General features: G+C 40.4%; 1 protein-coding gene and 1 pseudogene across 2 annotated transcripts in view; both read left to right on the forward strand.

Annotated features, from left to right (window-relative positions):
* Window positions 1-429: 429 nt before the first annotated feature.
* fscn2a (fascin actin-bundling protein 2a, retinal) lies at window positions 430-12,919 on the forward strand. Its single transcript, XM_077230646.1, has 5 exons — window positions 430-2,755; window positions 10,474-10,630; window positions 11,312-11,433; window positions 11,526-11,693; window positions 11,802-12,919. Exons 1-5 carry the CDS (start codon window positions 1,936-1,938, stop codon window positions 12,005-12,007), a joined length of 1,473 nt encoding a protein of 490 aa, XP_077086761.1. The 5' UTR covers window positions 430-1,935; the 3' UTR covers window positions 12,008-12,919.
* Window positions 12,920-20,811: 7,892 nt separating this feature from the next.
* LOC143738640 (NACHT, LRR and PYD domains-containing protein 3-like) overlaps window positions 20,812-26,423 on the forward strand; it is a 34,677-nt pseudogene continuing 29,065 nt past the window's right edge. Inside the window, exons 1-2 of the transcript XR_013203928.1 lie at window positions 20,812-21,315; window positions 24,467-24,577. The product of XR_013203928.1 is annotated as an NACHT, LRR and PYD domains-containing protein 3-like (transcript). The remainder of the gene's footprint in view (window positions 21,316-24,466; window positions 24,578-26,423) is intronic.

The raw sequence follows: 26,423 nt of genomic DNA on the forward strand, positions 1-26,423 counted from the left end.
ATGATTTATCCATGCACATATTTTTTTTTAATTCATGTGCCCCTCGCAATGACATCTCTTCTCTGATGACGTGTGCGGAGTGAGGGAAGGCTACAGTCCTTCCCTTCCTTACAACATGAGATTGCAGTAATTAGCAAACAACGATAACTCAACTATCCAATCAATTTACTGAAAAAAATCAAGTCCTGCCCAACATTTGTTTCTCGTTCGATAAGGCATTTCACTCGGATAAATGTCACAATAGGAAAGACGTTAAAGGAGGGGTCTCAAACCCTGCTCCAGGTGAGCTAGTGTGCTTCTCACTTCTAATTTGTGCATCCTCGTTTCCTTTGCGTCTCAGCCTGTATGGTTTATTTAAACTGCAAACCAAAATTATAATTTAAAATTATTGTGACAGATGTGAAGGGAGAGAAGTCCTCGACCAGAAAGACTTCCGCACATGATGCAACTGTGTATCCTCACTCATAAGTCCTCTGGAAGCTTCCTCACTCCTCGTTCCTCGTTCCTCGCCGTGCAATTAGAGAATTGAGACATCCAGTCCCACATTATATTAAGTGTCCTTCACTACTATGTACATGCATTAAAAAATAAGTAAATGTACTTATTGTGTTCATGCTATATTGCAAAACACTTTTTCTGCTATTGAGGAGGGATACAGGTAAGGTTAGGGAAAGGTGTGTTGGTATGAGTAGTTCTAGGTTTAAGGTGTAGGGAAAGGGTCAACAGTGTAATTACAGATGTAATTACATGCAGATATTTTAAACATATAAGTCACTTTTATATAGAGAATATAAATTATCTTACTGTCTATGTGTGCAATTTTTGGATAGAATAAGCAGTAATGTGAACTGGGCCATTTGTTGTTTAACCTACAGATGCCTAGTTTGACTCCAAATGTTGATTTGTTATTAAATTTCCTGAAATCATGGCATCACTTTTCTTTTTAAGTTATATCCTATGTATCCCAATTTTGTGGAATGTTATTTTTTATCTATATATATATCTGATATTGCTTGCTGAAAAAAACTTGGGATGTGAGCCTGTTTAAATACAGTAATATGACTGAAAAAATTAATAGCACACCCATTTCTACTGTATAGCTCTGAAAGCTTGTAGTACAGTCACTAATACCCTTATAAGGACAAAGATAGACAGAAGGTGTGAGAGGTCATTCATCATGATCATCTGTACCTGAGCTGCAGGCTAAAGAAAACATATTTGACTGGAAAATAAGGAAGGTAAAATAAGCAGAGTTTGAAAAACTCCTCAGAAACTACCATATAAAGGCACGAATTTAAAGACGAACTTGCACAACATATCAAAACATGTATTGTATTATTTGTCACCAAAAAAGAAATATATATTCAAGAAGGGATACAGCAAGAGAGGTTAGACCGGGGCTTAAAAAGAAAAGAGAGAGAGAGAGAGAGAGAGAGAGAGAGAGAGAGAGAGAGAGAGAGAGAGAGAGAGAGAGAGAGAGAGAGAGAGAGAGAGAGAGAGAGAGAGTAAATAAATCTGGCAGAGTAAAAAAGGGAGGAGTCAGAGACTTGGTGTGTGATGTCAGCAGCTTGTTGGATTGAGGTGCTGTGCCCTGCTGAGTTTAATCCAGGCTGATTAGGAAGAAGCAAGCAGTCACCTGTGTGAATGCAGAGAAGTAGCTAAAGATAACCTAGTGTAGCCTGGCACTGCTGTTCTAACGATAAAGGATTCAACACAAGGGAACGCACAAGGACAACAGCATTGATCTGTAGTTGAGACACAGTTGACAAAAAAAAAAAGTAGAAACGGGCAAGAAACTCTAGGTTCAGATCAGCAAAGAAGCTTTAAATTACCTTTTAATAGCATCCAAGGAGAGATTCTTGTATGTCAAGGGCATATTGTTTTATTTTCAGCATTTTAAAACGAATCTAATACTTTGGGAATCGCCTGATCAGAATGTCCACAAACGGAATAAGCATGGCTCTAAAGCTCCAGTTTGGACTTATTAATTACGGAAATCGTTACCTTACAGCAGAGGCATTTGGTTTCAAGGTAAATGCATCTGGAACAAGCATGAAGAAGAAACAGATCTGGACCCTGGAGCAAGACCAGGACAGCCAGGTGGTTTTCTTGCGCAGTCACCTCGGACGTTATCTGTCCTCAGATAAAGACGGCAAGGTAAGCTGTGAGGAGGAAGTGCCCAATACAGACTGCCGTTTCTTGATTTTGATGCAGTCAGATGGACGCTGGGCCTTGCAGTCTGAGCCATACTTGCGTTATTTTGGAGGCTCTGCAGAATATCTGTCCTGTTTCGCACAGACCATTGGAGACTCTGAGCTGTGGGCCATGCATCTCGCCCTTCACCCACAGGCCAACCTGCTAAGTGTTGGCCGCAAGCGCTACGCTCACCTGTCCATCGCAGACGACGAGCTCTCCATGGACAGCAACATCCCCTGGGGTGTGGACTCCCTGATCACCTTGGTCTACCTGGATGGGAAGTACAGTCTGAAGACCTGTGACAGCCGCTTTCTCAGCAACGATGGCAAGTTGGTAACGGAGAACGGGCCTAACACCAGTTTCACCCTGGAGCTCAAGTCTGGCAAGCTGGCGTTTAAGGACTGTGGGGGCAAGTACCTCTCACCGACGGGCCCCACCGGCTCCCTGAAGTCTGGCCGCTGTTCAAGGGCAGGGAAAGATGAGCTGTTTGATCTGGAAGAGAGCCACCCACAAGTTGTTTTCCAGGCAGCCAACAAAAGATTTGTGTCTATTCGTCAAGGTAACCAGTGATTGTGCATTTTTGTTGACCATATATCATGGTCATTATTATTGTTTTATTATTTAAAACAATGTTGCCCAATCCTGTTCCTGGATATCTAACTACTTGCAGAGTTCAGTTCCAACCATAATCAAAAACACAGTTATTCTTAAGTGCTCATGAAGATCTTATTTAGCTAGTTCAGGTGTGTTTGATTAGGGTAGTAGAATCTGAACTATCCAGGGACATAGGATACGTTCATACTGTCAGTCCAAATCCGATTACTTGTGTATCCATTTGGAATCTGATCTAAAATGATTGATTGTTCACATTGGCTATGTTTACACTGTTGGTCCCAATCTGATTATTTGTGTATCAGATTGGAATCTGATCTAAAATTATTCACTGTCCACATTGTGTATCACAACTGTTTAGATCCGATTTGTGTGTCTCATGCTGCTATTACAACATTACAATGTGTAGCCGCTGTGTTTGAGGCAGCGGCAGAAATGTAAAAGGCTGGTATGTGTGGCTTTAATCTGTGCTGTCGTCTCCACCAATATCAAATCATCTCTCCGTTATATTGTAATTTTCTACTAGTTCGGCACTTTGCAACAATACAACCTTGATTCTGCAGTGACTTTCAGCATGTTTCCTATACCAGTGTTTGACAAGTTTACAGAATTACACATACGAATGTAACCCAAAACGATCGCATTTCATGTGATTTTTTAGCCGTTCACACCTATTAAATCTGAACAGAATTCATTCGGATGTGCACAAACATCGGATTTAGACTGACATACTGTGGCTATAGATAATGAGGCTATAGATATCAAGGCATAGGATTCAGCACCCCTTGTCTACAACAATCTGTAGGTATTCAGCAACATGGCTGAACAATAAAAAGTGGGTTCTTGAACCAGCTCATCTATATTTATAATAAAGGTTGCTCCTCATAAAACTGATAAAAGGTTTTCTGCTGATGTAGCTCCAGGTCTATAACAAGTTGTTGTTCGTTGTGTGTGTGTGTGTGTGTGTGTGTGTGTGTGTGTGTGTGTGTGTGTGTGTGTGTGTGTGTGTGTGTGTGTGTGTGTGTGTGTGTGTGTGTGTGTGTGTGTGTGTGTGTGTGTGTGTGTGTGTGTGTGCGCACTGACCATGTCAACTCAATTGTATTTAATAAAACTTGGTATTATGCGTCTAGTATAAACCATAGAATCTTACACACAACTTACATGACATTTCATAAACCTATATAATGCACAGACTTTTAGACAACAATGTGATCATTCCCTGGATGATGCATGTATATGCATTACAAAATCTCAGACTAAAGAAATAATTCAGACTACCCAGGTAGCAAAAATATGTTCTACGAATTTTTTCTAATGTTCCTATTAAGTTATAATACAATTATTTCTGAATGTTTTTTCTTAAAGTTAGTTCAAAAATTATGGGAACATTCCATTTCATCATTTTGCAAACATTATGGGAATGTTACTTTTGAATGTTTCATAAACAGACATCTAACTCAAATGAACATCCAGCTGACAAGTTTCTCATGAACGTGCCAATGAAAGCAAGGGAAGTTATCCCTGTTCTTGGAATATTGCACGCAAGTCATATGCATGTCTCTCTGAAAGGCCTTGTGCAGAATTCTTCAACCCTCCTCCTGGGGACCCACAGTTCTGCTCCAGTTTAGCTCCAACCCTAATCAATCACACCTGAACCAGCTAATCAAGCTTTTCAGGTTTGCTTGAAAACCCAAGGCAGGTGTTCTGAAGCAGGTTGGAAATAAACTTTGGAGTACAATGGGTCTCCAGGAGCAGGGTTGATGACCTCTGGCCTTGTGGGGAGAAGAGGATGGTGACATTTGATACAGAAGGTAAAAGGGCAAGCTTTGAACACAACTGCACTTTTAGCTATGCACCATTATGTTTAATGCTGTTCATTGTCATAGTCAAATATTTGCAAACTCTTACCTCTATTATCATATAGAAGAATACATGCATTAAACGGCTAACAAAATACATAATTGAATAGATAAATATCAATGTATGTTTTTTTCCACTGCTTGGTTATAGAATCAAGATGTCCATGCAATTGGTGCACTACCTATGTACGGTAAACAGCATAATAGGATGTAGCAGGAACTGTTCAAGGCAAGATTGACACTTTTCTTAGTCACCAAAATTAATTTTTTATGAATATTGCAATGTTTATTATGAATGATTTATCTATGCACATATTTTTTTTTAATTCATGTGCCCCTCGCAATGACATCTCTTCTCTGATGACGTGTGCGGAGTGAGGGAAGGCTACAGTCCTTCCCTTCCTTACAACATGAGATTGCAGTAATTAGCAAACAACGATAACTCAACTATCCAATCAATTTACGGAAAAAAATCAAGTCCTGCCCAACATTTGTTTCTCATTCGATAAGGCATTTCACTCGGATAAATGTCACAATAGGAAAGACGTTAAAGGAGGGGTCTCAAACCCTGCTCCAGGTGAGCTAGTGTGCTTCTCACTTCTAATTTGTGCATCCTCGTTTCCTTTGCGTCTCAGCTCTACCCCTGTATGGTTTATTTAAACTGCAAACCAAAATTATAAATTAAAATTATTGTGACAGATGTGAAGGGGGAGAAGTCCTCGACCAGAAAGACTTCCGCACATGATGCAACTGTGTATCCTCACTCATAAGTCCTCTGGAAGCTTCCTCACGCCTCGTTCCTCGCCATGAAATTCGAGAATTGAGACATCCAGTCCCACATTATATTATGTGTCCTTAACTACTATGTACTTTCATTAAAAAATAAGTAAATGTACTTATTGTGTTCATAATGTTCTGCAAAACTCTTTTTCTGTTATTGAGGAGGAATACAGGTAAGGTTAGGGAAAGGTTTGTTGGTATGAGTAGGTTTAGGTTTAAGCATGGGTTAAGGTGTAAGGAAAGGGTCAAGAGTGTAATTATAGATGTAATTACAGAAAGTAATTACAGCTGAAATTACATGCAGATATTTTAGAAATATAAGTACTATGTAAAAACATGTATTTACACAATGATTGCTTTGTATCAAATGATTAATTTCAATGTTAGGACATAGTAGTAAAGGACACTTAATATAAAGTGGGACCAGACATCCTTACAGATGGCTTTCTTTGATCAGTTTCCGATGGTTGAACAAACACACTGCAAAACATCATTTTCAAATAATTTCAATTTCTGTCTCTGCATATATTAAGCTGAAATAGGATGGATCAAGGCATGAACTGCTTATTAGGCCCTGGTAGGGGGAGTGTTAGGGATTACTCCAGTAAAACGCTTATGGACAGTCAAGGGATATTTCTGAAGCATCTAATTTGAACCTCAACCTACAAAATCTGGTCGCTTTGACTAGTTGGAATAGACATTTGCTGGTAATGTTATTTAAACCACAGGTTCAGAGAGAGTCACAGAGATAAACAGCATGATTACTGGTTTAGTTGGACTCAGCCAGGAGCACAAAGTACTGAGGTGTTACCAATGGATTGCCATTGGATTAGCAAAAACCCTTTGAGTCACAGGTGTGAGTGAACGCAGCTTAACCAATCATAATTAAGGACTGAAACTATTCATTTCATTATTTAATTTAGAATGTTTTTTAAAATACAATTCCTGAATTTAGGTAGTAAAATAAGATGCCGAATTGAAATTGAATGAAGAATTCCAGATCTCCTCAAGCAGGGGAATTGCTCCCTCAAGGATCACACGAGGGATTCTTAGATCTGGTGTGCCTCACTCACTATCCCGACAGCTTTCTATGAGTCTTTTATAACACCTTTTACAACACGCCTCAATGAGCAGTCGAAGGCACGCCTGCCCGTGGAAGATCTTCAAAGGAGCTTGGCAGAATCGCTGCTTCAGTCCAATCCCAAATCCTCTTTGTCGCCATTGGATGAGCCCAGTCCAAAGTCCTCTTCGTTACCACTAGTTCAGTTTAGCGTCAAGTCTTCTTCATCGCTGCTGGTTTCGCACAGCACCAAGTCTTCTTCGTTGTCTAGCACCAAGTCGTCTTCGTTGTCTAGCACCAAGTCTCCCATCGTCTTGCACCAAGTCTCCTTCATCGTCTAGCATCAAATCTCCTTTGTCGTCTAGCACCAAATCTCCTTCGTTGTCTACATACAAGTCTCCTTCGTCGTCTAGCACCAAGTCTCCTTCTTCGTCTATCACCAAGTGTCCTTCATCGTCTAGAACCAAGTCTCCTTCATTGTCTAGCACCAAATGTCCTTCTTCGTTTAGCACCAAATCTCATTCATTGTCTTCTTCGTCGTCTAGCAGCGATTTTTGCCTTCATTGCATTAGCTCTGCCAAGTCATGTGTCCTTTTCCCTCCTCCTCTGCCAAAGCCATCCAGTTCCTCTGCCTCGCCTCTGCTGTCTCCCTTCAGTCCCTCGGCTCCTCCTTCAGTAGTTATACCCAGTAACTTGGATCCACCTTCGGATCATCAGCTCCTCCATGGTCTAAGGATCCCTCAACTTCACCTCAAGCCTCAGAGTTGTCTAGCACCAAGTCTCCTTCATCGTCTAGCACCAAATCTCCTTCATCTTCTAGCACCAAGTCTCCTTCGTTGTCTAGCACTAAGTCTCCTTCGTTGTCTATCACCAAGTCTCCTTCGTTTTCTAGCACCAAGTCTCCTTCGTTGACTAGCACCAAGTCTCCTTCGTTGACTAGCACCAAGTCTCCTTCATTGTCTAGCACCAAGTCTCCTTCATTGTCTAGCACCAAGTCTCCTTCGTTGTTTAGCACCAAGTCTCTTTCGTTGTCTAGCCCCAAGTCTCCTTCGTTGTATAGCACCTAGACTCCTTCGTTGTCTAGTACCAAGTCTCCTTCGTTGTCTAGCACCAACTCTCCTTTGTCGGCTAGCACCAAGACTCCTTCGTCGTCTAGCACCAAGTCTCCTTCGTCGTCTAGCACCAAGTCTCCTTCGTCGTCTAGCACCAAGTCTCCTTCGTCGTCTAGCACCAAGTCTCCTTCGTCGTCTAGCACCAAGTCTCCTTCGTCGTCTAGCACCAAGTCTCCTTCGTCGTCTAGCACCAAGTCTCCTTCGTAGTCTAGCACCAAGTCTGCTTCGTCGTCTAGCACCAAGTCTCCTTCGTCGTCTGGCACCAAGTCTCCTTAGTCGTCTAGAACCAAGTCTCCTTCGTCGTCTAGCACCAAGTCTCCTTCGTCGTCTAGCACCATGTCTCCTTCGTCGTCTAGCACCATGTCTCCTTCGTCGTCTAGCACCAAGTCTCCTTCGTCGTCTAGCACCAAGTCTCCTTCTTCGTCTAGCACCAAGTCTCCTTCTTCGTCTAGCACCAAGTCTCCTTCTTCGTCTAGCACCAAGTCTCCTTCATCGTCTAGAGCCAAGTCTCCTTCATCGTCTAGCACCAAGTCTCCTTCTTCGTCTAGCACCAAATCTCCTTCTTCGTCTAGAACCAAGTCTCCTTTATTGTGTAGCACCAAGTCTCCTTCATTGTCTAGCACCGATTTGCTTTCATTGCATTGGCTCTGCCAAGTCGTGCGTCCTTTTCCCTCCTCCTCTACCAAAGCCATCCAGTTCCTCTGCCTCGCCTCTGCTGTCTCCCTTCAGTCCCTCGGCTCCTCCTTCAGTGGTTCTACCCAGTAACTTGGATCCACCTTTGGATCATCAGCTCCTCCATGGTCTAAGGATCCCTCAACTTCACCTGAAGCCTCAGAGTTGTCTAGCACCAAGTCTCCTTCATCATCTAGCACCAAATCTCCTTCATCTTCTAGCACCAAGTCTCCTTCGTTGTCTAGCACCTAGACTCCTTTGTTGTCTAGCACCAAGTCTCCTTCGTTGTCTAGCACCAACTCTCCTTTGTCGGCTAGCACCAAGACTCCTTCGTCGTCTAGCACCAAGTCTCCTTCGTCGTCTAGCACCAAGTCGTTGTCTAGCACCAAGTCTCCTTCGTCGTCTAGCACCAAGTCTCCTTCGTCGTCTAGCACCAAGTCTCTTTCGTCGTCTAGCACCATGTCTCCTTCGTCGTCTAGCACCAAGTCCCCTTCATCGTCTAGCACCAAGTCTCCTTCTTCCTCTAGCACCAAGTCTCCTTCATCATCTAGGACCAAATCTCCTTCATCTTCTAGCACCAAGTCTCCTTCGTTGTCTAGCACCTAGACTCCTCTGTTGTCTAGCACCAAGTCTCCTTCGTTGTCTAGCACCCACTCTCCTTTGTCGGCTAGCACCAAGACTCCTTCGTCGTCTAGCACCAAGTCTCCTTCGTCGTCTAGCACCAAGTCTCCTTCGTTGTCTAGCACCAAGTCTCCTTCGTTGTCTAGCACCAAGTCTCCTTCGTCGTCTAGCACCAAGTCTCCTTCGTCGTCTAGCACCAAGTCTCCTTCTTCCTCTAGCACCAAGTCTCCTTCTTCATCTAGCACCAAGTCTGCTTCTTCATCTAGCACCAAGTCTTCTTCTTCGTCTAGAGCCAAGTCTCCTTCATCGTCTAGCACCAAATCTCCTTCTTCGTCTAGCACCAAATCTCCTTCTTCGTCTAGAACCAAGTCTCCTTTATTGTCTAGCACCAAGTCTCCTTCATTGTCTAGCACCGATTTGCTTTCATTGCATCGGCTCTGCCAAGTCGTGCGTCCTTTTCCCTCCTCCTCTACCAAAGCCATCCAGTTCCTCTGCCTCGCCTCTGCTGTCTCCCTTCAGTCCCTCGGCTCCTCCTTCAGTGGTTCTACCCAGTAACCTGGATCCACCTTTGGATCATCAGCTCCTCCATGGTCTAAGGATCCCTCAACTTCACCTGAAGCCTCAGAGTTGTCTAGCACCAAGTCTCCTTCATCGTCTAGCACCAAGTCACCTTCGTCGTCTAGCACCAAGTCTCCTTCGTCGTCTAGCACCAATTCTCCTTTGTTGTCTAGCACCAAGTCTCCTTCGTTGTCTGTGTTGTTTATGGTACACAGGAATGTTTATGGAATGTTTAGAGCATTTGAAATATTTGTATTTATTAAAGGAGAACTCCGGTCAATTTTAACATTGAGCTCATTCAGCCAGCTCACATACCTGTATTTACTTCCTGTGTTCGGTCGAAGTCATCAGTAGTCGATTGTCGAGTGCTAACTAAGCAACAGTGGAGACTCAGACTGTCAGCTGTCAGCCGATGACTGTGCTGTGTGGTGTTCTGAGAATATCAGCTCAAATGGATAGTTCATCCGAATCAGATGTTGAACACACACACGAATTAACATCACTTTTATTCATATCTTTCACATCTACTCCAGTAAGATTCACCGTGTTCACTCTGAATAAAATCACTCACATGGCTGTGCACTTGTAATGACACATCAAGGATGTTAAGAGGCTAAAAGCAGGTTTAAAACTTGCCCCATTTAAGTCAACAGGGTGCAAATTTTAAAAAGAGGATAACACGGTGTAGGCAACACCGATTTCTGTCGTTGTTCTCTGTATTGACAGCACTCCAAATTTACAAAAAAATGAGCTCAATGTTAAAATTGACCGGAGTTCTCCTTTAATTTTGGTTTTAAATGGTAAGTTGTTCGAAGTAGATTCTCAGAAAGTGCATGTAACTAGCTAAAAAATAGAATAATCCAGAAACAGCCGTCAGTTGGAGTTTACCAGTCAACAACCTGATGCATTTGTACTATACATCTACTGTACTATTTGTTTGCTTTGCAATTCTCAAGTCTCAGTCATTGAGAAAGCTTGCCATGATAAATGTCTCTGTTTCCAGGTGTTAGCATCTCAGCTAATCAGGATGATGAGACAGACATGGAGACATTTCAGATGGAGATTGACAAAGAGACTAAGAAGTGCACGTTCAGAACCAGTGGCGGAAATTACTGGACACTCGTTACTCACGGAGGGATTCTGTCTTCAGCCACAGAAGTGTAAGTGTACACTCAAACAAACAAACAAACAAACAAACAAAACATGTATGGTAAAACTTGAGAAACATGACAAACTATTTAAACTTAAAAATGTTTTAGGATATTAAAAATAAATTATATCAAATAAAAGTTATGATATAAAATGAAGAATAGATATTTAAGATTCTGTATTATTTATGTAAATAATCAAACATAAGCAAATTTGTTGTGACCATTTTTATACTTTCACTGAAGTATATTTCACAGTTCTCTTTGGAACAATTTAAAATCATGCTGGCAAAAATGGGCATCTGGATTTGTGCATGTCTGCTATAGAGTGCATTCTTTTCTCAAATGATAATTTATTTTAAACTACATATGGCTTGCTGTTTGTAAAAATGAACGTGTAACAAAAACTGTTAAATCTGATAATTTACCCAAAAATTTAAATACTGTCATCCATTCTCATACTCATGTTTGACTTTCTTCCTTCTGTGGATCATTAAAACATTTTTTTTTTTTGAAGAATGTTGGTAACCATGTTGGTAAGTTTTGGTGATCATTTACAGTTTTTGAACGACATGAGGGTGAGTAAATGACGAGCTAATTTTCCTTTTGGGGTGAACTATCACTTTAACGTGTAACTATAATATAATATATCATATGCATACCAATGATCTTGAATATGTGTGTAACTGATAGAGAAGAAAACACCATGTTCGACATTGAGTGGTTGGGCCGAAGAGTCGCTTTGAGGGCAAACAATGGAAAATATGTCTGCACAAAGAAAAATGGACAGCTTGCTGCTGTGAGTGATTCTTTGGGTGAGTGCAAACTGATTCTTCTCTGATCTTTTACTAAACTTGCACTACTGGATGCAACACAATTCAGATAAATCCTCTCATGTTTTCGGCAGGGGAGGACGAGCAGTTTGTGCTAAAGCTGATTAATCGTCCTATCCTGGTCTTGCGTGGGGAGAACGGCTTTGTGTGTCACCACAAGAACTCCAATACACTGGACGCCTGTCGCTCTGTTTATGACATCTTCTCATTGCTTTTCAGCGATGGCGCATACCATATAAGAAGTGAGTCATATTGCGCGAGCTGTGACTGACGAGAGTTTCACTGAGCAACACTGACTCTGTTGGGCACTTCACAAAATTCCTGATGCATGTTTTTTTTTTCTACCACAGGTGGAAATGAAAAGTTTTGGTATGTCTCTGGCAGTGGTCTGGTTTGCACAGATGGGGACAAACCTGAGGATTTCTTCTTTGAGTTTGTGGAGTATGGACGGGTTGGCATTAAGGGTCAGAATGGCAAGTACCTGCGTGGAGACCAGGGAGGCACGCTGATGGGCGACGGGTTAAGCGTGGACGCCTCTTCTCTGTGGGAGCACTGAGTGCTGTACAGAACCAGAGACACAAATACAGACTCGCTCAGAAACAATCAGTTCTCGTACTGACACCTGTTAAACTACTGACTTTTCAGGAGTACGTTGTTCATTCATGTTCTTTCTTCAGTCTTTTTTTGTGAGTAAGTGAAATATGTGTGGTTTTATCTGTTTCTTATAGTGTAAATGTTAGTATCACCCTTTGATTCATTAGAAAAATACAATAATACACTTCACTCCTTGAAGTGGCGGATCTAGAATTTTTTAAAAGCATGGCCACAATCGGGCCACCCTTAACAGAGAGCGGCCAAGTTTACCAGTCATGCACAATTCTTAAATCAATGAGGTTTGCACAAATGTTCCTGATTTTCTGCCACTGTATTCATCACCTGCTACAGGTGAAACTCGAAAAATTTTAATATTGTGCAACAGTTCATGTATTTCAGTAATTCAAATTAAAAAGTTAAAACTAATATATTTAGCATATATAACTATATACATATGCATGATTATACTTTTCAGAGGGCTGATATTTCTGTATTTAATTTTTTTTTTATTGATTTCATGTTATATTCTAATTTTCTGAGATTTTGAATTTGGGGTTTTCATAAGCTGTAAGCCATAGTCATCAAACTTATAACTTTTGCACGATATTCAATTTTTTTGAGTTTCACGTTTATTTAAAGCCCAGAGTTCAAGCATTTTTTGGATTAAGAAACAACAATACAACTACAATAACAGCTTAAATATTTCCAAATTAAATATTTTCTTCAGTAAGAACAGCAGACATAATAAAATATAAAGGGTTCATGTTCATTGAAAATGTTCAAATTTGTAATTCTGTTTTCACACTTTGCTCCGTTTTGGGTTCCAACAAGAATATTTACGAGCATATGATAAAATAAAATAACTATAGCTTAATGTTGTTCTGGTCATGTTTTCTTTCAAATCTGAGGATAATTCAAAAACTTTTTTAGACTATGCCATGTGATTTTGCTTAGAGGAGACTAAAATGCTAATAGTAGTTACTCATATTATCTAAGCATGCAGTTTTTTGGGGGTTTTTTGTGGGGGGGGCATTATAAAACCAAATAGGAAAATCTCGAAGGAACTAGCAGCGCTGTATCTGCCAGTGACTTCTTGTCACTTTAATCAGTAACAACTAAGGTTGGTTATTGAGACTGTTAAACTGATCAGTTTAAAAGTACTCTTTTTGAGGCAAGATTTTTAGCACCGTATGAATTAAATGGTACTTTTTACAAATGTAACTAGCTTCCGGCAGACGGCCGTACACCTCGATTTACTAGGCCGTCTGCCGGATGCTAGTTATTTTAGTCAATAAAATTTTATAAACGGGTAGTTTTCTTACACGAACGCATGGCTTCACTTCAGAAGGCCTTTATTAACCCCCTAGAGCACTTTTATGATGGATAGATGCACTTTCCTGGACTTCAAAACAGAAACGGCCATTCACTACCATTAGAAAGCTTGGAACATTTTTTTTTATATAACTCCGATTGTATTAATTTGAAAGAAGACGATGTCTTATATACATGATGGCATATACATCAAGGATGGCTTGAGAGTGAGTAAATCATGGGCTAATTTTTTTTGAGTGGACGATCCATTTAATGTCATAATTTTCACTTTTAAGCCATAATTCTTACATTTTAAGTAATAATTAAACTATTCATCTCATAATTATAACTTAGTATGTCATTTTTTTTCATAATTATGACTTACCAGAGCATGTTTTTTTCCTTATATGGAAAAAATGGGCTTCCTTACCTCCTTGATGTGTTAGAAGTTGACTGCACCACCATTATAACATTAAGAAATCAAAAATATCACACAGGTTTATTCAGTTAAATGAAATAGATGGACACTTTTGCTCAGGATGAGATGCCCGCACCACTTTTTGAAACCAACGTACAGAAGACATGCAGTGCAAAGAAAAAGCATAGTCCTGACCAGACAGGGCCTGCATCTTGTAATGCGACGTACTTAGTACACGTAATATTTTTTATACATTTCGATAAATGCGGCCATCACATCTTGACCCTGAGAGTCTTTAAAGCATTTCTTTTTATAAGTTTGCAAAAATGTATGGTGACATAATAATATTAATTATAACTCCCATGGTGAAGGCAGCAGTAAATTAACTTGCTCACTGCAGGCTATAAGGTGAGAATCAAGATAATTGCCCATCAACATAATTATCACAGATGAACACAACTTTTATGAATTGCGAAGCCTGAATGCAGCTGCCAGATGTAAAAAGCTAAAGGTAGCGAACTATACCCGATCCCACGTCTTCAACGTCACCATCTCTAAGCTTCTGACAACTCTTTCAGTTTTTATGAAAACATTTTCCTAGAACGTTTGAGTTAGAATAGTTTGTAAGAGCACAATTATAACCACCATAGCAATGCTGTAAATGTGGACTGATTTTACCTGTTCAGCGTAATGACGTTTAATCTCCTCGACAGCCTCTGCAGTCACATTTAACCACTTGTTAGCAACAAGACATGTAGCTTAAAAAAAATCACGAGTGGGCTAATAATACTGATATATTTTATGTTGTAGAATATAATGTAAAAGTGTCTTGAGCTTGTGTTCACCACGTTATTTCATCCATTTAACCAAAATCCAATTAAAAAAACCATTGACTTCGGGAACCGTGTTTTTGCCTACAAAGTGTTGTAATTTCTGCACCACCCCATTAGACGTCCAGAGAGGAGGAGCTGGATGTCATTTGACTCTGCAGTAACACTTGATTTATTTTGTTTGTGTATATTTCCATTAACAAATTAATCCCCAAATGTTGTTTCAAACTTTTCTATTCTTATATAATAACAATGTGCACGTGGAAAAGCAACACATTTTGTTTATATGGTCTCGTATTTTTATGGCACAGCTGTAATTTATTTCCTCGTTCCAAACCCGGAAGTTGTTCTTACCCGTCTCTGTGGCCCTGTCCAAATGGCACACTCCGGACTTGTGGACTTCCTCAGAGTCCACACTTCGGTGACGTCATGTAGTGCAGACCTATAGGGCCCTTAGCGTGAGTCCGCGAGGGCACATTGAGAGGTATTTTTGGGACAAACTCGATCGTCACGCCGGAAACAGGAAAAAGGTCTCAGCTCAGACGTCGAAGCTGAATAAACTTAAAGGTCATCTCATCAGTCCCTTTATTAGACAAATATCACAAATATCATTAAAAAAAATTACAGTCTTTAACATCGAGAACAGGATTTATTTTATTTTCCCAAATCTTATGTCTATGTGAACTACACAGCCTGCTTTTACAGTTCTATAATTGTATATGCCACATGGGTATTTGAATAGATATCATGGTTATGTAAATGATAAATACAGTTGTACATAATAATACATAATGTTTAATTTTAACACAAAATTAAAATGTAAATGAGTTTAAGAAAAATGTATAGGTATGAGTATTCATGTATATTCATACTACGTTTATATGACTCAGTAAAGCCATGACATTCGGTTCTATTTATGTAATGAATCATAATGCGATCGTATTATTTAACACGCTATTATTATGTTTGAGATATCAACAACTGGTCGATAATGTTTGTATAAACTGTAAATAACAACTGGTAAAATGTACGCCTATGTCATAAAGCCATGTTAACAGTCCGTGAGCGAAATCTCCTCCCATCCGTTTTCTGATTGGCATTTCGCAAGGATTCCTGGGTAGTTAAAGTACGTGGAGCCTGCATTTATGCGGGCTTCACGGAAGACCGCTTCAAGGGTACAAGGGGGGCGCTGCTGAGCACACTTCAGAGCGTTAAAATGCTAAATGGGACGGCCTACGGACTCGTAGACTCGGCGAGTACGCCCAATTTAAGTCCACGAAACCGAAAGTCCGCATGAAGTGCGCCATTTGATACTCTTTGGTGAAACCGAAAGCAGTCGATGACTGTAAAGACGCCATTTCGGAAGATAGAAAATCAGCAATCGGTTCTAATGTGACAGTAAGTTTGTTAAACTTTTCATAGCTGTAATATCGATGGAGTATTTGTGTCTAAACAGACCTTATCCGAACTAAAACTCATGATAAAGTTGAAGGTTACTTTCGTTATTGTAACGATAGGCATTCTATGGAGTAACCACAAGGTGGCAGTATAGCCTTGACTGTTGAGTGATGCCACATGTAGTGAATAACAAAGGATAACAAAAACAATAAAAGTAAGAGAGCCTGCTAACACACAGAGCTAGCAGCACAAATGTTCATGAGTGACTTTATTGAATAATATAAAGCAGAACATAACATGGTACCAGGAGTTCGGTAAAGAAAAGAACTGATGCAAGATGGACGCAGTAAAACCACCAACTCCGCTGAAAATGACGGGGAATGTGGATGCGAGCTGGCGAACCTTCAAGCAACAATTTCAGCTCTACATTGCCGCGGTAGGAGTTGATCGTCGGGAGGAAGAAAGAAAAATAGCCCTTTTGCTAACCATTGCAGGAGCGGAAGCTATTGAGGTATTCAACACCTTTGTATTTAATGAACCCGGCGATAAAGACAAGTTTGAAGAGGTCCTAAAAAAATTTGATGAACACTGTCTTTCGAAGAAAAATTAAACTTACGGGGGATATTTATTTCGTTCTCGTCTCCAACAGCCTGGTGAGTCGTTTGATAATTATCTCACTGATCTCAAAATAAAAGCTCAGTCCTGCAACTTTGGTGATCTGAAAAACCCAATGATAAGGGATCAGGTTGTATTTGGAACAAATGAGAAGAAGCTAAGAGAAAAGATGTTGAGGGAAGCGGATCTCACACTTGAAAGTGCGATAAAAATATGTCAAGCTAATGAGCTGGCAAAGCAACATGCTCTTACTTTTCAAGCGGCCCCACATAACCAAGAAAGCGAATCCGTGAACGTAGTGAAAATGAAAGGAAAATCACGGTTCAAGTTCAAACAAAAAGACAAAACAGAGACGATGATCAAACACAGTTTGACTGTAAGAAGTGTGGTGAAATGCATGGACCAAGAAAATGCCCTGCATTTGGGAAAACATGTGCAAAGTGTAAAAAGCTAAATCACTATGCAAGAATGTGTCATACCAGAAAAAAAAATACACACAGTGCAGGAAGACACAGATGACAGTGATGATTTGAGCGATACATTTTTCATCAAAATGGTGTCGTGTGAGAAAAACTACGTGCAGCCCCAAAATGCAAGTGACACAGAGCATTCAATACGTGCAGTAAAAGATGACAAATGGACTGCACCTCTGTTAGTCAATGGGACACTAGTAACCTTCAAAATTAAAACACCGGGGCCAAAGCCAACTTGATCAATGAAAATTATCTGAAAGCTCTTGTAGAGAAACCTAAAAGAGTCGCTGACAAGGAAATGTAATTAAAAGCATACAACAATCAGCCAATACAAACTATGGGTGGTTGTAGGCTCAAAGTGACTGCAAAAGGCAGACAACACAACTTGATGTTTACAATAGTGCCAATTCGACACGAGTCGATCCTTGGAGACAAAGCATCTGAAGATCTTGGACTAGTCAAGAGGATCTACCAGATCAATGACGACAACATAAAAATAGACCATCAGACTAAAAGGCTGTCACAAAGCGAAGGTAGTAAAAGTATTGTGAACAAATACTCGTCTGTCTTTAAAGGACATGGTGCACTACCTTTCACGTACAAAATACAGCTCAAAGAAGATGCTAAACCTGTGGTGCATGCCCCAAGGAGAGTGCCAGCCCCTCTTAAAGCAGAACTTAAAAAGGAACTGAACAGAATGACACAGATGGGAGTCATCGAGCGAGTAGAAGAGCCCACAGACTGGGTTAATTCCATCACATGTGTTAAAAAAAGAAACTCTTCTGAGTTACGTGTCTGCCTAGATCCTAAAGATTTGAATGAAAATATTAAAAGAGAACATTATCAAATCCCCAAGCGAGAAGAAATCCTGAGTGACATGGCCGGTGCAAAGTACTTCAGCAAATTAGACGCCTCGCATGGATTTTGGCAGCTGAAACTGGACCGAGAAAGCAGCAGGTACACCACCTTTAACACACCGTTTGGGCGTTCAGCTTTCTGAGGCTTCCATTTGGCATCAAGTCGGCGCCAGAGATTTTTCACAGAGCTATGGAGTCAATAATAGAGGGTCTGGAAGGAACACGAGTGTACATTGATGACTTAGTTGTCTGGGGAAACACAAAACAACAACATGATGAGAGACTTCAGAAGCTGTTACAGAGAGTGAAAAAGTACGGACTAAAACTAAAAAGAGAGAAATGTCTTGTTGGAGTGACAGAAATGACATTCTTGGGAGACAAGCTCACAGCAAACGGCGTGCTCCCAGACAACACAAAAGTGCCAGCCATACTGAATATGCCGTCTCCAACTGATAAAAAATTAGTTTTACGAGCAATGGGGATGGTTAATTTTCTGGGTAAGTTCATTCCCAACCTCTCCTCAAAAACTAAATGCCTCAGAGAACTGTTGCATCACAACGTTGCATTTGAGTGGACAACAAAACATGAAAAAGAATGGAAAGAACTGAAGAGAACTGTGACTGCTGAACCAGTTTTAACCTACTTTGATCCAACAAAACCAATTAAAATCTCCACTGATGCATCAAAAGACGGACTAGGAGCCGTATTGCTACAAATGAACGAAGAAAAATGGCAACCTGTAGCATATGCATCGAGATCAATGACTGAGACTGAAAAACGCTATGCTCAGATTGAGAAGGAGACGTTGGGCCTAGTGTTTGGGTGTGGGCAATTTCACACTTATGTGTATGGACTGCCCACATTCACAGCCGAAACTGATCATAAACCGCTCATATCAATCCCTAAAAAGAATCTCAATGACATGTCGCCCAGAATCCAACGGATGATGATGACATTGCAGCGCTATGATTTTGACCTAATATACACGCCAGGTAAATACAAAGTGCTTGCTGACACACTTTCTAGAGCACCAGAACTCAACAGTGGCACAGCTGAGAACACCGCAGCAGAAGAAATTGAAACGCACATCAACATGGTCACTGCCTCACTGCCTGCAACAGACACCATGCTGCAGCAGATTGTTAAGGAGACAGCAGTAGACTCTATGCTGCTCAAAGTGGCTCACTGTGTGAACAACGGCTGGTCAAAAGGAGTGTGCCCACAGTTTTTCCCGGTGCGGGCAGAGCTGTGTATGTCAAAAGGACTCCTGCTGAGAAAGAACAGGATTGTTATCCCACAGACCATGCGCAAGGACATGCTTCAGCGTCTTCATGAAGGACACCTGGGAGTGGAAAAATGTAAGAGAAGAGCACGTGAAGCCAACTACTGGCCAGGTATCAACAAAGACATAGAGGAAATAATTGCGAAATGTGACATCTGCCTCAGACATCACTACAAACAAGTCAAGGAGCCAATGCTGGTGGCCGAACTACCCAATGCTCCTTGGCAAAAGGTGGGCACAGATTTATTTCATCTGCATGGCAAGGACTATCTTCTTGTTATAGACTATTACTCGAACTACCCTGAGATTGCACAACTCTCCAGCACCACCGCACAGTCTGTTATAGTGCACATGAAAGGGTTCTTTGCCAGACACGGAATCCCACAATGTGTTGTGAGTGACAACGGTCCGCAGTATGATTGTGGAGAGTTTACAGAGTTTGCGAAGCACTACGGATTCAAACATACTACCTCAAGCCCATTGTACCCACAAGCCAATGGTCAGGCTGATAAGGGAGTACAAATTGTTAAGAGGCTACTGAAGAAAGCCAAGGATGGTAAGACTGATCCTCACCTTGCTTTACTAAGCTACAGAGCTGCACCTCTGGAGTGTGGATCATCCCCTGCTGAGCTACTTATGAATTGCAAGCTCCGCACCACACTACCGCAATTGCAACCAGGACGAGACAATAACAACTGGATTAACAACAAAAAGATACTCAAAATCAGACAAAAAATGGCCTATGACAGAGCTACAAAAAGTCTAGGGCCTCTTTGTGAAAAGGACACTGTGAGAATTGAGGGACCTAATTGCTGGGACAGAAAAGCGACTGTGCTCAGTGAAGTCGGACCTAGATCTTACGTTGTGGAAACAGAGGATGGACATAAAGTGAGGAGAAACAGGAGGAGTCTGTTAAAGACTCATGTGGACACTGACAAACACGGTGAAGCTGAATCTGAAAAACAAAGTGATACACCAAATGCACACCAAGCTGAGCCTCACACCACAGACTCTCAAATGACTGAACCAATCAGAAAGTCTACTAGACCTAGAAAACCACCTGAGAGACTTATTGAAAAAATATGAGGCTTTAGATGGTTGTTTAAAGTAGAGTGCCGTGTTATAGTTATTGTTATTTCTTTGAGGTACGGGTACTTTGCAATATGTTGACCTTTTGCATTTTCGTAAGGATTTATTGCAAGCAAAGTTTAAAGTTAAGTTAAACTGTTCAACGTCTTTGTTTTATAACTTTGGAAAGGGGATGTAACGATAGGCATTCTATGGAGTAACCACAAGGTGGCAGTATAGCCTTGACTGTTGAGTGATGCCACATGTAGTGAATAACAAAGGATAACAAAAACAATAAAAGTAAGAGAGCCTGCTAACACACAGAGCTAGCAGCACAAATGTTCATGAGTGACTTTATTGAATAATATAAAACAGAACATAACAGTTATCTAGGCCTACTTAACAACACGTCAACTGTAACACTCATAAAATGGCTGAAAATGGTTAAACTTGCGCTTACTTTTTCCTTTAACAGGAGAATATGTTAAAAATGAATTTCTCCTCCTATGAAACAGGAGGATGCGTCTGTTCACACTCAGAGAGCATCATCTCCAGTATCCAGCTGTGTGTCCATGAAGAGTAACAACTCCATGTATATTCCCCCTATGTTCAGTGATGGACAATCTCCAGTATCCAGCTGTGTGTCTATGAAGAGTAACAACTCCATGTATATTCCCCCTATGTTCAGTGATGGGCAATCTCCAGTATCCAGCTGTGTGTCCATGAAGAGTAACAACTCCATGTATATTCCCCCTATGTTCAGTGATGGACAATCTCCAGTATCCAGCTGTGTGTCTATGAAGAGTAACAACTCCATGTATATTCCCCCTATGTTCAGTGATGGACAATCTCCAGTATCCAGCTGTGTGTCCATGAAGAGTAACAACTCCATGTATATTCCCCCTATGTTCAGTGATGGACAATCTCCAGTATCCAGCTGTGTGTCCATGAAGAGTAACAACTCCATGTATATTCCCCCTATGTTCAGTGATGGACCTGCTTTGACCTCTGACCCTGTGTGAGTATCATGAACTTCAGGGCCGGTTTATATTCTGCTGGCGCTCTAGACAAGATATATTATATTATATTCATCGCCCTGGCAATAACACACAAACACAAGTGAGTGTATGGCCTCACAAATAGTTGTTAAAATAAAGGGTAAAAAGGAAATATGAAATATGTTTCCAAATTGAATATATAGATGATAGTCTTGGAATCCAGATTACTAGTTAGCCTCATTAGTCTCTTACCTGGCACCCCTATTCTTGAACATAGAGTGTAAAATTATATATCTAAACTTAAATGGTTGCTGAACTTAATGTACTTCTTTACATTTATTTTTCTTATCTATTAATATAAAACCTGTGCCTGGGCACCCTAAAACTGCAAGTCAAAGCGACAATACTACATGTCTCAAACTATCAATATGCTCTGGGAGTTTTAGGAGCATTAGCCAATATGGCCGCTAGGTGACATTCAAACTCCATTTGGTGATTTAAAAACTTGAAGGATTTTAATTTCATGAATGCTTTGGACTACTGGCCTCTTTTGATAAAAGACACATAGGATTTTATTGCTGAAGTGAAAGCAAGCTAGCCTGGTCCCACCAGACTCATGTACGTTTAATTTCATTTGTACATAGAGTCTGGCACCGCTCCATTGACGAGCGTGAACTTCATTGTAGGCGGATACTCTATTGAAGTCTAATACTATTGGATCTGCCCAGAGTCACTCTGGATCTGCCAAAACCAATCGCTAACGTCTGGTCGTGACGTATGTCATGCAAAACTAACCTTACTGCTAAACTTCCTGTGTTTACAAAACTAAGCAAAGATTGTTTTTGCTCCGGCTTTAACTTCTTGATATTCGGCAGCGTTGCCACAACGGACCGAATGGCTTCGCTCGCATCTTTCTCCGCTGCCATTACTGAAGTACAACTCAAAATAAGGCACGACATCAGCGTCATCGCTCTCAGCCACTCCCTCTGTTCGCTGATTGGCCCGGTAAAAAATTGATCGGAGAAAACCAAAAACTACAGCACAATCCCAGACTAGTACTGAAGGAAAATGAAAATTGAGCGGAAGTACGTAGGAGGGCGGAGCCAGGCTAAAAGCAAGCAACAACAGAAGTAAAAATAAAGTTTTACACTGAACTTGCATTAAATGTAAATAAAATAAAAAAGTTTCCACTAGTGGTCCGTTCCAGCTAAAATATTCTAAAGAAGCTCCTCAAAATATCAAATAAACCTCAATGACTCACACAAATTGTAGTTATGAGTCTTACTTCTATATTGTTTTTTCTGCTCTTTTTCTTTCGTAAACTTCACCAGTGGTCTGTGAGTTTATTGACTGTTTTTAATTTTTTTTACATAAATAAATAAAATATAACTGACAAAAGGTATCAACATTGAAAGTCAACTTATCACAATGAATTGACTTATTCACCGTTAATAAATTAAGTTAATTTGCAAAAATGGATAAACGGCATGTTTAAAAATTTAAAAAAATTAACTGACTGCTGTGCGTTATACTCCACATATAGCACATTCTGAATCTTTAAAGGTTGTATCAGTGATTTCAGGCCCAAAAATAAATGTCTAATCTTTCCTAACGATCCGCTAGCTGCCCGCCCCATAAGCATGCCGTCCAAAAACCGCGTCTCTGTAGGCAGCCTAGGCTCTGAGATCTGCACACAAAAACAAATGTGTACAACCACCACTCAAAACCAAAATAAAGTGTTCCAACCAATCACTGACAGGGGCGGGTGTTGTGAGGTTTTGCGCTCGTGAACGGCTGGACGCGAAATCGGAGCAACAACCGCCCCTGTCAGTGATTGGTTGGAACACTGTTTATTTTGGTTTTGAGTGGTGGTTGTACCCATTTGTTTTTGTGTGCAGATCTCAGAGCCTAGGCTGCCTACAGAGACGCGGTTTTTGGACGGCATGCTTATGGGGCGAGCAGCTAGCGGATCGTTAGGAAAGATTAGACATTTATTTTAAGGCCAGAAATCACTGATACAACCTTTAACATGTCTTGTCACAAAACCCGGTATTGTCCATTGTTAAGGAATCGCAAGTTCATGTTTTACAGCAGAAACCGACAAGCACTCTTGTATTTTGTGAACACAACCCGATAAGTCCATTTTAGCGAATCAGCGTGCAATATTCAGGTCAGGTGACAAGGCTTCTAGTCACTATCTCAGCTTTTTGCTTAAAATGTTGCTTTCTTCATGAAACTTACCCACTCTAACGGGTGTGCAAGGATAAGGCCAGGGCAAATCCAAATGCTTAAAGGGACAATGTGTAGTTTTTTTAGGTATTTTATTATCTAAAATCAATATTTTTATTCATAAATATGTCCTCAATGGTGTACAAATACCTCTGCCAATGATCTGACTTATCCTCGTAAACGAAGAATTTATTATCTTTATATACATGTGACGGGTAGGTCCACGGAGGCTTCCATGTCGTTCCGCCATCTTGAAAAACTATAATAGCAAAGAGGGTCAAAAAGTACTAGGCCAACGCGTTTCCACAACGCGTTTTCATTTCGTTTCGACGAAGTGCTATTAGAAGACATCCTGTCATAGCTTTTTGGTACATAACAGCTACCGTAGATGCAACACGCATTTGAAAAAGCGAGGCGCTGGATAGCACAATTCGTTTGAATGCAAATTCAATTTTACCGCTAGATGGGAGAAATTCCTACACAATGTCCCTTTAAAGAGATTTATTAACAAAAGGCAAAACATAAACAATCCAGACCAGAGATCAAGGCAAATAATCCAATTGAGAGCATAAACTAATAATCCAAACACGGAAGGGAAACCAGGAACATACGAAAACCCCAGGTAAACTACACTACCAACAACGACTCATACAAACTAACTGAAACGCAAATGGTCTGTTCTTTCTTTTGATATGTTGCATGTTCAGTTTGTTATTCATACAACAAAATATTCTGTGGGCCATGAATTTTTTGTGAAAAATATTTAAAAAACGCACCCTTTTTCCCCGTTGCGCCTTTAGCCCAATTTACCCTACCATTAATAAAACATGTTTTCTCTCTAAAAGTATGCATAATATACATACTGCTCTATAAATTACAGTATTGTTGCCCAAAAAATCTGCAAAGAAACAATTAAAAATATTTCTGTTTTTTTTTCCTCAGTATCAACCACAGGAAGAGAAAGAGTGCAGCTTCTCCAGTATCCAACTGTGTGTCCATGAAGAGGCAAGAGCCCCCAAAATTCAGTGATGGAGCAGTGACCTTTGACCCTGTGTGAGTATCATCATGTAGAGTGAGAGACACTTGAACACAGAATGCACAAATGTTCAGAACTTTAACATGTATAACAAGTGGAAGTCAAGCTGCAAAGAAAGGAATCCTTTTACTTTGTTAAATTGTCTTAAATAGTGGTTTCTTATGCTTCTCTCTGACATTTCTCTGTTAGATCTACATTTACACATGAATGATTTTTGTTACATGTGTTGCATCAGTCTTATATTGACAGTTATCCCTTAAATTAGTGATGCACTGAAATTGTCAATCTTGATAAAAACTGAAACAAGAACATTCTGGCTAGGAATAAATAAAATCAGTGATTCCCAATCTGGTTGTCGTGACGAATGGCTAAGGGTGCCAGAAAATCTTTGCTCATTCCAGTATTTTAAATATAATATATAATAGGGGTGTGATGATAACCGCATCACCGCAATATCGCGTTAATGAGATGCCTACAAGGCTACAAGGAGATGTGGAGGACATCACCGCACTTCTTTTTTTTTTCTGCTGAAAGTTACAGGAGTGCATATGGTGTGTCATATGAACTATAAACACATTAATCTTTGCTTATAATTTACTGTATTCCACGAGTCTTATGTTCTTATACATGCTGTCTTACATGCGCTTTATGAGGCACACTAGCACACACATGCAAGGTCTCTCGCTCTCTCCCTCTCTGCCGTGCGCACGCTACACGGTTTGTATGTGCGCACTCTTGCTCGCGAGCTCTTGATTCCGGGAGATTTGAACTAATTTGCGGGCATCAGGGAGCCGCTATCAATATGCGGGAGACTCCCGGAACTTCCGGGAGACATGGGATGTCTGCTACAACCTCAGGCCAGCAGCGACAGTTGGGAGTCTCCGAGGCCTTTGCGTTAGGTGCGAAGTACCAAAGAGGCAGCGATCAGTGGCGAGCACTTACTGACAGCGTGACTCGTTATTTGGTTGAAGAAATGGTACCATTCCGTTAGGGCTGCTCGATTATGGAAAAAAATCATAATCATGATGATTTTGGTCAGTATTGAAATCACGATGTTACACGATTAGTTCACATGACTTTGGGAACGTGTTTACAAAAGGTGACATGTTTACAAAGTAATTTGTTGTAGGTGGTCACTAGGGCGTTATTTAACTTTATAAAGGACAATTTATTAAACCTTACTAAATATGTTTTATGTCAAATTCTTACATTTGATCAAATTCAGTTAATAAAAAGGGCTGTTATCCATTAAATTAATTTACACTGCAAAATTACAACTGTAAAAATATTTTGAGATTAATGTTTAAACAAATACTAAAATAAAAAATAAAATCAATGATACCTTTAAACAATAAATCAATAGGTGGCGACAAGTGACCGTCTTAATAAATGAATGGAGTCATTCATTAAAACGAAGCATTCAAAATAATGAATCATTCAGTAACAAAACACAGCGCTTAGTGTTGCTTTTCTTTTGTAACTATTTTCGTCGGTGAAATGGAACAAAACCAGTCAATATTGCGTCTAAAATGTAAGTTACTACATATAAGCTAGGCTACTTGTTTATTAAACTATAAATTCAATGTAACATTTGCAATCGTGATATTATAGAACAGCCCTTAGTCGTGTTATGTTACTTAACGCAGTGGTTCTCAATCCTGGTCCTGGGGACCCACTGCTCTGGACATTTTATATGTCTCCTTTATCTGACACAGCCAGTTCAGTTCATAGAGCTCATTCCTAACGAGCTGATGATCTGAATCAGGTGTGTTAAATGAGGGAGACATACAAACTGTGCAGAGCAGTGGGTCCCCAGGACCAGGATTGAGAACCACTGACTTATATCATATATTATAAATAAAA

Source organism: Siphateles boraxobius, unplaced genomic scaffold, assembly GCF_051911475.1.
Source record: "Siphateles boraxobius isolate OS27281-9 unplaced genomic scaffold, OSU_SipBor_1 15, whole genome shotgun sequence".
In the NCBI taxonomy this organism is placed as follows: Eukaryota; Metazoa; Chordata; class Actinopteri; order Cypriniformes; family Leuciscidae; genus Siphateles; species Siphateles boraxobius.

What these genes read in the sequence shown, in the direction of transcription:
- fscn2a (XM_077230646.1), top strand. Translation starts at nt 1,936, where the DNA reads ATGTCCACAAACGGAATAAGCATGGCTCTAAAGCTCCAGTTTGGACTT. An exon ending in CTGTCTTCAGCCACAGAAGT is followed by an intron (nt 10,631 to 11,311) that starts GTAAGTGTACAC and finishes TGTAACTGATAG; the next exon opens with AGAAGAAAACACCATGTTCG. An exon ending in TGCTGTGAGTGATTCTTTGG is followed by an intron (nt 11,434 to 11,525) that starts GTGAGTGCAAAC and finishes TGTTTTCGGCAG; the next exon opens with GGGAGGACGAGCAGTTTGTG.